This window comes from Colius striatus, chromosome 6 (genome assembly GCF_028858725.1).
Source record: "Colius striatus isolate bColStr4 chromosome 6, bColStr4.1.hap1, whole genome shotgun sequence".
In the NCBI taxonomy this organism is placed as follows: Eukaryota; Metazoa; Chordata; class Aves; order Coliiformes; family Coliidae; genus Colius; species Colius striatus.
The window spans coordinates 3,267,463-3,278,391 of NC_084764.1; the positions used below are offsets into that span (position 1 = coordinate 3,267,463).

At 45.8% G+C, this 10,929-nt stretch overlaps 1 protein-coding gene across 6 annotated transcripts in view; it reads right to left on the reverse strand.

Moving 5' to 3' along the window:
* The window catches only part of RBM25 (RNA binding motif protein 25), a 34,206-nt gene extending 23,342 nt beyond the window's left edge, over positions 1-10,864 (reverse strand). For 3 of the 6 annotated variants that reach the window (XM_061998142.1, XM_061998141.1, XM_061998139.1), the window contains exons 1-2: positions 7,948-8,303; positions 1,080-1,200 (exon numbers count right to left, since the gene is read on the reverse strand). In XM_061998142.1, the coding sequence (XP_061854126.1) occupies positions 1,080-1,185 (106 nt within the window). In that variant the 5' untranslated portion in view covers positions 1,186-1,200; positions 7,948-8,303. Of the gene's footprint in view, positions 1-1,079; positions 1,201-7,550; positions 7,572-7,947; positions 8,305-10,824 lie in introns of those variants that run through there. The other 3 variants (XM_061998137.1, XM_061998136.1, XM_061998138.1) reach the window with 3 other exon arrangements.
* Positions 10,865-10,929: the final 65 nt, after the last annotated feature.

Consider the following 10,929-nt stretch of genomic DNA (forward strand, 5'->3'; position numbering starts at 1 on the left):
CAAGGCAATTTCATGTTCCTCAGAGAAATACCCTCCAGGGATCTTAGCTCTCTTCTCTCCTTCACAAAAAAACCCTTTCTTCGCCTTTCACTCTCAATCCTTCCCTTCTTAGTAAAGGGAAGAGGTATGGTTTTAACATTTAACCTGGAATTTTTGATGGCAGAAGGCTACTCAGTCAAGACCACTGCCTTTAGCAGAGAACAGCTAACATCTCATGGACCTCAGGAGGGAAAAAAAGTGTGGAAAAATTAAGGATTAGCCTGATGGATGGATGAGCACAAACCATTCCTGAGCTCAGCCCACTGTTTTTAATGCCTTTGTTGTCTACAAAACACTTGTGCACAACACAGCTTAAGATCAGACAGACAGGAGTTCTTTCCTGCAGCCCTTGTGATGAATTTTGAAGGGGCAATTCTCTGAGGCATTCCTCTCTCCCACTCACTCTGTGATCTCCTGCCTCCAGTCACTGTTGTCTATACCAGCAATGTACAGAAAGAAGGTGGTTCCAGACCAATGAATCGAAGTCTCAGTGCAAAAAACTGAGGCTGATCTTACAGATTAACTTGGGGAAAACCAGAAGGAATGGGGAATGTAACAGTAAGTCTGCAAGTTATGTGGAGGAAAGTGTGTAAGAAGCAGGAAAACAAGTGAGACTTATAAAAAAGTGGAGAAAAACAATGTAAGAAGTTGGACCTTCTACTCAGTGTACCAAAGTGTTTCCAAAGGCTATTACAGTGGCTTGTTTGAAAGGAACTGAAAGTCACTCTGCTGTCAAATCGGTTATTCTTAGAATACCTGGTGTCAACAAAAATCACCACCTAGGTTCAGCCATGGAAAAAAGGTCCAAGGTAAAGTCTGGTACTGTCTCTAATGGTTTGATTTCTGATCAGAAGCAAGTAGCTTTTGGTAGACCAAAATGAGCTTGCTTACATGATATGATCTGTGGGTAAACTAGAAACTAAACTGCAAGGTACACAAACCAGCTATTGAAAAATATTAAGAACCAGTAACTTTTGTAAATAATACAATTCAGAACAACAAAAAGAAGTTTATTTCTGCAACACTTCCAGATAACTTACCAGGAGGTACAGGGGGAGGAAAGCCAGGAAACTGTGGAGGTGGGATCCCGGGGGGAAGCGTTGGGATTCCCATAGGAGGGCGATTCAAATGAGGTGGAAAAGACATTCTTCCAGTCACAATCTGTCAAGAAAGATGGAAAAGGAAACTTGTAACAGTCAGTTCCCAAACATGAAGTGTTTGCGTCCATACTGTAAGTGCCCATAATGATTTTAAATCTTTATATGGTCATTAAACTGCAAACTAAAACCATTTAAAAACGTTTTCCCCCCGCAGTTATTCATTAAGTTACAAATATAGAAGAAGTCTTTGTTCACTATCAAAACCAGCACTTCTAGGGAAATGTTTCACAATGAAGTGAAAAACGAAACTCTGACTCCTCATACCTATGGCTTACAAGGAATGTGGATTACACAGCATTTCCCAGTTCGTACAGATTCTTTAAAATAAAGCTGTCTTTGCACTATCTCTAACAGGAAGTAATCTCACAGTACCTTTTCAATACGGCAAGTGGTTCTCCTGTACAAGAAATGATCACACAGAACACAACCATGGTGCGAGATGAGAAATAACTGGGACATCCTGATGCTCTGCACTAATGGGAATTGCATTTAAGATGACACTGGGAAGATACTCAAATTGCAGCACAGAGACTGTTAAAAGCTTGGAAGAGGGTTCTTTCATCTATTTTTAACTTCCCAGTTCACATATCTTCTAGAGCTCAACCTCAATGACAGCCCATGAGACTCAGTACGCTTCCATGGAGAGCAAAGACTGTTTTATGACTTGTTACACAGGTGGTTGTTACCATTACATGCATATTAGTGACACTGGAACAGACACCATCAAATAATAACAAACTCAAGAACACTCTCTAACTAACAAGGCATGTATTCTTGCTTCCAAAGTTACGTCAGCAACCTTACATGGTCAAGTCTTCAAAAAAGGCTGTCCCTCAGTTCTAAAAATTACAAAATTGGTCACCAATATTACTGCTGAGCATTTAGGTACATTCATAATACAGTGATGAAGCACTAGAGGAACTTCAAACACACTGCACTGTATGGATATGAATCCTAAAGGCACTGTATCACAAGTGACATGAGCCCAGAGGGCTGTCTGCACAAACACCTGCATTTCTCTAAGGGCCATAGACACTGCTTTACTGCAACTGTTTTCCACATAGGCAACCACAAATTGAAACTGAAGAAAGCAGCCTTCAGAAAAAAAGTTATAAGCAAAGTTCTGATAGTACAAAAGGCTTGTAAATTTTAAGATGCTTCCCCAGCTTCCTGGCACTGAACACACAAGAAATGTGAAACAAGCTTTGCTGGAGACAGATGTGCCTTCCATACGTGTACATGGACAAGCAGTTAATGACAGTCTTAAACACTAGAACAGCTAATATCAGTACCACAACAGTAGATCCATTTCAAAGAGCTAAAATTGTATAAGAGAATCATGTAAAGGAGCTTTGTTCCCACAGAGTCTGGAAAAAAACTATGACAGATAAATGTGTATACAGTGGACTGGAGAGGAGGGAAGGGAAACCCAAACGTATTTACTGCTACTTTTGACCATCAGAACTTCTTTATTTGGGTATAAGAACATATATAGGATTCTATAGAGTAATTAACTCCAAGTCACATTTACAACAGGATGGTAGAGCGTGAAGCTATCAGGTCTGAGATGGTTCTAAACCAGCTACAGCAGTGTCGTGGCTCAAGCCCAGCCAGCAACAAACCAACCACACAGCCGCTTGCTCACTCCTCCCCACTTCCACAGGGTGAGGAGGAGAATCAGGAGGAAAAGGTGACATTCTGTGGGCTGAGATAAGGACAACTTAATAGAACAGCATGAGGAAAGAAAAAGCAGCTGTAACAGCACAGAGCGATTCCTGGCACTGAGCAGTTACTCAGACCCAACAGAACAGCAATGGTCCCCCCAAGCACTCATCTAAGGCAACTCCCCCATATACCGAGCACGATGTCAGCACACATGGAAGAGCAGTGATGCCCCTTGCAGCACCCAGTGATAATTAACCCCATCTTAAACTAAATGCCTAGCACCTTTTTTTGACAGCAGTCAGAGAAGACACAAGAAACATACATACTCTTCCAACAGTCTGAGGGGCCTCTGACATCAAATTTATAAGCAGCTACAAACCAAGGGTCAAGTATGAAAATGTAAGAGATGCTAAGTGAGTTCTAACACGTTCACAGAAATCTCAGGAGCAGCATCTTGAACTTCTCTGCACTGTCCTATTATCCTGCCAGAGCTGTTCAGTGACCAGGTGTTTATCTGTTCAGTGATCAGATAAATTTACTGCACTCTTATATCATGATCTCTAAATTTCCCCAATATATTCAAATATGTAAGTAAGGAACTAAACAGTCTTGAGATACTTTTAAAGCCTCGATTGACTGAGGAAAGTATTAAGTGAAACTGGATGTAAGCAGCATTCTTGGCAGCTGTATTTTAGCTAGCAGCTCTTTAAGTAAGAGATTAACTTACGTGAAGGTTACAGTGGTGACAAAGATAAAGGGGCAAGAAAAGCAGCAGGCATCTGGCCTAATGTCATTTAAAATGTGGAAATAATGGCACCTTTAGCCCCCAAAATGATGGGACTTGTGTCAAGTCTCTGACTCGAAGGGCAGTCAATTTAGGCTACGTCTGTCACAGCAAGTAGTGCAGTAAAACAGAGGCTGATCTGTTAAACAAAACAGAGCAGAGAACCCGATGTCTGCCCCACTGGAACAAACAAATGCCCATTTGCAGGCACAACTGCATTTTTCTATACATTTTTACCCAAAAGAAATCCAGTTCATCCACTGGAACTGTGCAAATCAATGTGAAAAAAAGGTTTCCCACGTGAGGATGACAGACTTCCTTCAAAAGCATACTCCTGAGCAGAGTTAACATAATAATGTTGATAAACACTTTATTAACCTTAGGCAGTTTTGGTAAGCTGTAGATTAATGATGTCACCTATGGCAAAACACCTAAGCTTACTCTAAGCAGACCCACCTCAAATCCAGCCCAAGCTATTAATTAAAGCAAGTGCTACACAAACGCAGCTGTAATATTCCAGGTTCAACTTTCACCTAGAAGGAGTTTAGTTGCTTTCATACACTGCTCTTCTGAGTTAATAAGTCCTGGTGGAACCAAACACCATGCAGACCCAGAAGAAACCTGGAGAGAGTACTAGAACACCCATATGGCTCTAAAGTCCAGGAAAATCCACTGAGACTTGTTAATTCTGACTTGGTGTTATCCCTGCTGGGAGGGAGCTCTGTCCATTACAAGCGCTGATGCACAAGTCAAGTGCACAGGGCTGTCGTGAGGTGACACAGGACTCAAGTGTCTGAGACCACGCAGAACTCACAACCACTGTGAAACAAGGGTCACCATCATTCAGACATTGCTGCCCAATGCTTCTTTGTTATCTCCCAACTCCCCAGAGTCCCGGTAAGATAAGAATGACCATAGGAGAAGATTGTACTGGTCTGAGTGTACTGTTAATGTAATTTATTTTTTAAATCATAGTATTCTTTAAACCTTTTTTATTAACTCCATCTTTTAAGGAGAAGAACAAAGAGATACGTCACAAACAGAAGGTAAGCTCAAGAAAAATCACTGGTAACTAATGTATTTTAAACTGAGAATTAATCCACCTAATCAGGGTAGCATCATAATTCTACCAGTGTCACAGGATTAACCTCCTTATTATCTTTGTGTTTACACATCACTTCAAAAACCTGGAAAACGTTTTAACCACTTTCTGAACAGTTAAGTTCCCCACAAAACAGTTACAATATTTACTGTTGAGCTGCTGTTACACTAAAAGTTAAAACTAACTAAAAATCCTGAAGTCTTAATGCATAAACAAAATGTGTTTTGAAAAATAGAGACATACAGTGTCCCACCAGCAGTGACAGTATGGCCTATCTAGCTTGATTTCTTTTTTATCCGATTTTAATGTCTCTACAATATTTTCCCAGCACAATTCTTCTGCATCACAAAGTACCTGTACACTTAAGTCTAGGAAAAGTTTCATGAAATAGCTATGTAAAATAATTCCTCAAATAAAGGAGCAAGAAGCACAAAAGGTGTTTGGATTTTTTTCTTAAATGAACTGCAGCCCAGTTTTGATGATAATCTTAACACTGGGGTTATTAGGAGAGTGACTAACAAAACCCACACCTCAGATAAGTAACGCTATGCTATTTAGTAATATCCTGATCAAAGAAATGTTACTCAGAATCACAGACTGTGTGGGAAGGGCTGGAAGAGATGTCAAAAGATCATCCAGTGCAACCCCCCTGTCAGAGCAGGACCACTTAAGAGTAGGTCACACAGGAACTCATCCAGGTGGGTTTGGAATGTCTCCAGAGAAGGAGACTCCACAGCCCATCTGGGCAGCCCCTGACAGTGCTCCCTCATCTGAACAGTGAAGTTCTCCCTTGTGTTTCTTTGGAACCTCTTCTGTTCCAGCTTGTCCCCATTGCCCCTTGTGCTATCATTGGCCATCACTGAGCACAGCCTGGCTCCATCCTCCTCACACCCACCCTTTATGGATTTGTAAACATTAGTGAGGTCACCCCTCAGTCTCCTCCAAGCTGCAGAGCCCCAGCTCCCTCAGCCTTTCATCATAAGGCAGATGCTCCACTCCATCACCTTTGTGGCCCTGTGCTGAACTCTCTCCAGCATCTCCCTGTCCTTCTGGAACTGAGGGGCCCAGAACTGGACACAGAAGCACTCGTCTTCAAGACCTGCCTGGACATGTTCCTACACGACCTGATCTAGGTTGACCTGCTTCTGCAGGGGGGTTGGACTGGATGATCTCTAAAGGTCCCCTCCAACCCTACCACTCTATGATTCTATGACACCAAAGCATTTGACTTGTAGATCGATATTATTATGTTTCTTGGAAATGTCCTTACAGATCAGCTCTCACACAAAAATGTTGTCAATACCTCTTAAGAATTAGGTAATTTCTGTTAAGAATCACACAATATTTTGGCATTTAATTCTAATGCCACTACCAGGGCAGCAACAGAGACTAAATAATCATTTCCTCTAATTTATGACCAAGTATATTAACGATTTTGTCACATGATCATAGAATCACAGAATGGTGGGGGTTGGAAAGGACCTTTAGAGATCATCCAGTCCAACCCACCCGCCAAAGCAGGTCCCACCTAGGTCAGGTCAGCTGAGCAACAACAGCATTTCCAGAAGCAACTGGAGAAAACAGATGCAGTACAACAACCTGTTACAGTCAGTACTATCACGTAGGCTTTTACAACAGTCTCTACGTGATGTATGGCTTTTTAAGCCATTATAAAGTTAAACAACCTCATGGCTTGTCATCCATTACAGATGCTGCTTATGTCATTGCCCCTCAGAAAAAAAAACCAACCAGTTCCCTACAAGAAAAATATTTTCTTTCAAATCTATTGATTCTCTCAGTGAAAATGTTCACTTTCTCATAGAGCCCTATGCTTTCTGACAAATTGCCTGCAAGTTAAGCAAGGCATCAATGTCAAAGGCAACAGTCAGGGGGCGTTAAAAACAGGTTATAGAATTTCTAAGTATAGTTATTTCTAAACAAACAAAACTACTATTTGCTCAAGTCTGTCTTTCAGAGGTGATCTAGGTGTTCACTAATTGCCATGGAATAAGTTGCATCCCAGACTATTATTACGAAGCAACCCAAAAAGCAACATGCTTATCCAAGCCAAAGCCTCAGTTCAAAAGCACTTTAACTAGGACTCTGTTAAGATGTCACCAGCACATTAAAACCTTTCATTTAATTCCTTATTCTGTGTCTCTGCACTAATATAAAGCCCTACTCACTCCAATAGGTGACTCTCCACTCCATCTTTGCTATTAACGCTTCCCAAAACACCAACGTGGCTGGGTCACTAAGACCTTTACGTGAATGGGCACGCAAGGGTGAGAGGCAGAGAAGCATGAGGCACTACTTACAATGCCACTCCTTTAGAGGAAAAGACATTGTCCATTTCTTCCTTATTCCAATTTGTTTTGGACCATCTTCCATAAACGTTAAAAAAACTAAATACCCGTGTGCACGCATTTTAATCTGGATAGACTAAGAATTAGACTGTTTCAAATACTTCACTTCTTGTAAGCCCATGGAAAATATACTGCTAAAAAAACCCCAGTTTTCAGGATGTCTCTTGTATTTACACATAAACGTCTCTTTCAGGCAGACAAAGGCCTTTTTTGTACAACCGAAAAAAGACATCATGAGCAAAACACGCTGTTATACACAGCTTAGCTGTTACTGACACGGAACGAATCACTCCGATTCTTTTATGCAAAAGCTGCTAACACGTGTTTTAACTACCCGAGCCTGCACCACGGATACGAATTTCCCTGTCGCGATACCGTCGAAAAACGTCTCCTCGCGCGATCCGTTTCCCCGACACCGAGAAGTAAAACCCCACCTCTGGTCAGCGGCGGCCCGGCCTCGGCCGCGCTCCAGCCACTGAGGCGCGGGGCCTCGTCACCAGCCGGCGAAGCCGCCGGGGCCCGCTCGCCACCGCGCCTCCAGCCGGCGGAAGGGGCTCCTGCGCCTCCCGCGCGGGAGAGGAAGCGAAAGGCCGCCACGCTCCCGCGAGCACCCCCCCGAGGCCGCTCTCCCGTTCCGCCCCAGCGCCGGGCCCAGGCCGCCTCCCCGCCGAAGCGCGAGTGGCGACAGGCCGCCAGCCCCCGCCGCGGCCCACGGCGCGGGGACGCTGCGGAGCGCCCTCGGCCCGGCCCCGGCCGCGCCTCCCCTCAGCGGGCGGCTGAAGCACCGCCGCCGCCTTCCCTCCCTCCCCCCCGCGGCCGCTCGCGTCTCACCCTCTCGCTGCGGAGCAGGAGGCGCGTCCGGAGGGCCGCCGCGGCCCGTCCTGGCCGCGCGAGTGCGGGATGGTGCGGGGGGAACGCCGCTGGGCCGCGTGAGGCGCGGCTGCGAGGCCCCGGGGCGCCACTAGGCCGCGAACACACCGCGCCGAGCCGCCGCCGCCGCGCTGCGCGGGGTCATGTGAGCCGCCCCTTCCGCCAGCGGCCCGACCTGCACCGCGCCGCACCACCATCGACGCGGCCGTGCCAGAGCGCCCCCCGCCCCCGCGCCGCAGCCAAGCGCCCAACCATCGAGCGGCGAGGGAGAGAGCGGCCGGGCCGCCGCCATCTTTGCTGCGGGCAGGCGCCGCGCCGTGACGCCGCCCGGGCCCGGGCCCTCGCCGAGCGCAGGTCGGACACCGTCTCGCTCGGGGCTCCGGGCAGCTGCGGCGGGCGGCGGGCGAAGGGCCTGGGAAGGCTCCCGCTGCGGGCTAGCGCCGGCTCCCCCCAAGGGCCCGCGGTGCCATTCCAGCTGCGCTGCGGCTGTGGCAGGGGTAGGTGTGGGCACAGCCGCGCGGGGAGCGCGCCGGCTGCCTTTACCGGGCTGTTGATAAGGAGGGAACGCGCGTTTTAGCCGCGTTCAGCAAATGTTGAGGGCCTGTGGAGTCAAACCCCAAAGCAGCCTTGCAGGCGGTCGATGTTCGGGTTGGAAGGGGCCTTTAAAGGTCACCCAGGCCACGTCCCGTACCGTGAGGGACATCTTGGGTTGGATCAGGTTGCTCCAAGTAGAGCTTGGGTATTTCCCGGGATGGGGCACCTGCTGCCTCTTCTGGACAACCTTGTCCAGGGCTTCACCACAAAATACGACGTTATATCTAGTCTGAATGACTCTCTTTTTAAAATCGTTACTCCTTGGCCAGTCACAATGGGCCCTGCTAAAATGTTTGTCCCTATCCTCCTATAAGCCCCCCTGAGGTACTGAAAGGCTGCAGTCGGGTCTCCTTGGAGCCTTCTCTTCCCTGGGCTGAAGGATCCTGTCTCTCTCAGCCTGTCCTCACAGGAGAGGTGCTCCAGTCCCCTGATAACTTTTGTGTTCCTGCTGTAACAGGTCTGTGTCTTCCTTGTGTTGGGGACCCCAGAGCCCAACGTGGCACTGCAGGTGGGGTCTCACTAAAGTGAGTATCTTCCTCTGAACCTGCTGGCCACGCTGCTTTTGATTCAGCCCAGGATACAGCTGGCTTTCATGAAAAGTTGAAAAAGTGAAGGAATTACTGAGCAAAAAGAGCAAACACCAGTATCTTAGGCAGCCCTAAGCTCAGCAAAAAGATGCTGCTGTGCTATAATGCACTTGTGCCTAGCTGTAGTCTACAACTAGTAGTTTCTCTGACCCACCTCCAAGCATTTAGACCACAGAAGATAGTTTAAATATACATTTCCCCCCAGTGTTACATGTGAGATGGTAGTTGCTGTAGTTACGACAGTGATGGCAAGCAGTTTCACATGGACAAAGGGAGTGAGTGGGAATGGAAGGAAGGGGGTCTTGCAGAAGATGATGATGTAGCCCACAACATGAGCACACGTGCACAAAGCTGTTTGAAAACATTTTGGATCAGCTGAGGGGGGGAAAAAGAAATCTTACTATCTCTATATTACATTTTCCACTGTTTAAGGAGAAGTGCAAGTAAGGAAATGACAAACAATCCTCTCCACCTGTAATGGCAAGGAAAACATTTGAAGCAGACACTGTTGACTTCTTTGGTACAAAGCAGGTGAACTCTTGAGTGACTATCCCTACCTGCTACTCAACAGACAACAGCTGAGCTGGAGCCAAGCTCCTGTTCATCACCTTGCTTTACAAGGTGACACACAAGGGTAAATACTTTAGCAGCAGATTTAGGGAGTACTTCCAGGTGGAATGCAATGCTTTCCCCCATCAGAAAGGTGCATTTTTACCTTGTTACTTACAACTTGTTCCACGCAGCCTGCATATCTCAACTAACACAAATCCAGCAACTGCCATACTGACCACTGTTAATATTTCATATAATTCATAGACACACCGAGGCAGGTTTAAATGGGGCACATTTTGCAGCTTGCAGGAAAAGCAAGGAGGAGAGCAAAGGCATAAAAACAATCTGCTGGGTTTCCTGTTTCTATGCTGTTGTCTCAGATTGAAACTGTAATCTGCTTGAAAAAGAAATGTGAAATCTGAACTCCCTTGTACTGCTGCAAGAAGCTTGTGTTAACAGGAAACACTGCAAGGGCTTTCCTAATGTAGGTGTTCATCTGGTTTGTTTAACCAAAGAAATGGGCCGTTGTGCATTTACCATCCTTGTATAAATCATGGACTTGAATGTTCAGCACCCTTCCTAATCAGGGAAGGACAGCACCAGAAACATCCAGTAAAAACTGATGCTTCCACAGCTCTCCTCCTTCAGAGTATCTACTCTTTTCTTGGATTTTAGAGTTGCCTACCCCTAAACCCATCCCTGTTAACTTTTTGCCCTTCAGTTGTGAGACTGAGATTCCACTTCCCATGTACTGATCATGGGCCACTTTATCCATTTCCTTGCTGCTGTCTCCAGAGTTTTCATGCTCAAGTCAATAAAGAAGGAGGAAGCAGATGCCTTTTAATATATTAAGGCCAAAATGAAAAGAGGTGCTTTTTATATCTGCAGGTTGTTTTGCATTTCAAGTGAGAGAAATTGTTCCAAACGTGCAGTGCCCTGATCATTTCTAGGCTTTGCAACGCTTGAAGTGTATTATGGGTGGAACAGAGTTTGAGTCTGCAGCTCCAGAACCATTGGGTAAAAAGCATCTACAACAGCAGTGAGGGAGAACAGTCATAAAACTGAGATTAATCAATCACTGGGATCCTGGATCCTTACTGCCTACCTGCTCTATGCAGTGCAGCTTTCTCTCTCTTCAGTATCTGCTGCGTTACTCCTATGGAAACCAATAAAACCCATTTTCAGGGAGCAGCTGGAATTGATTTTTTAC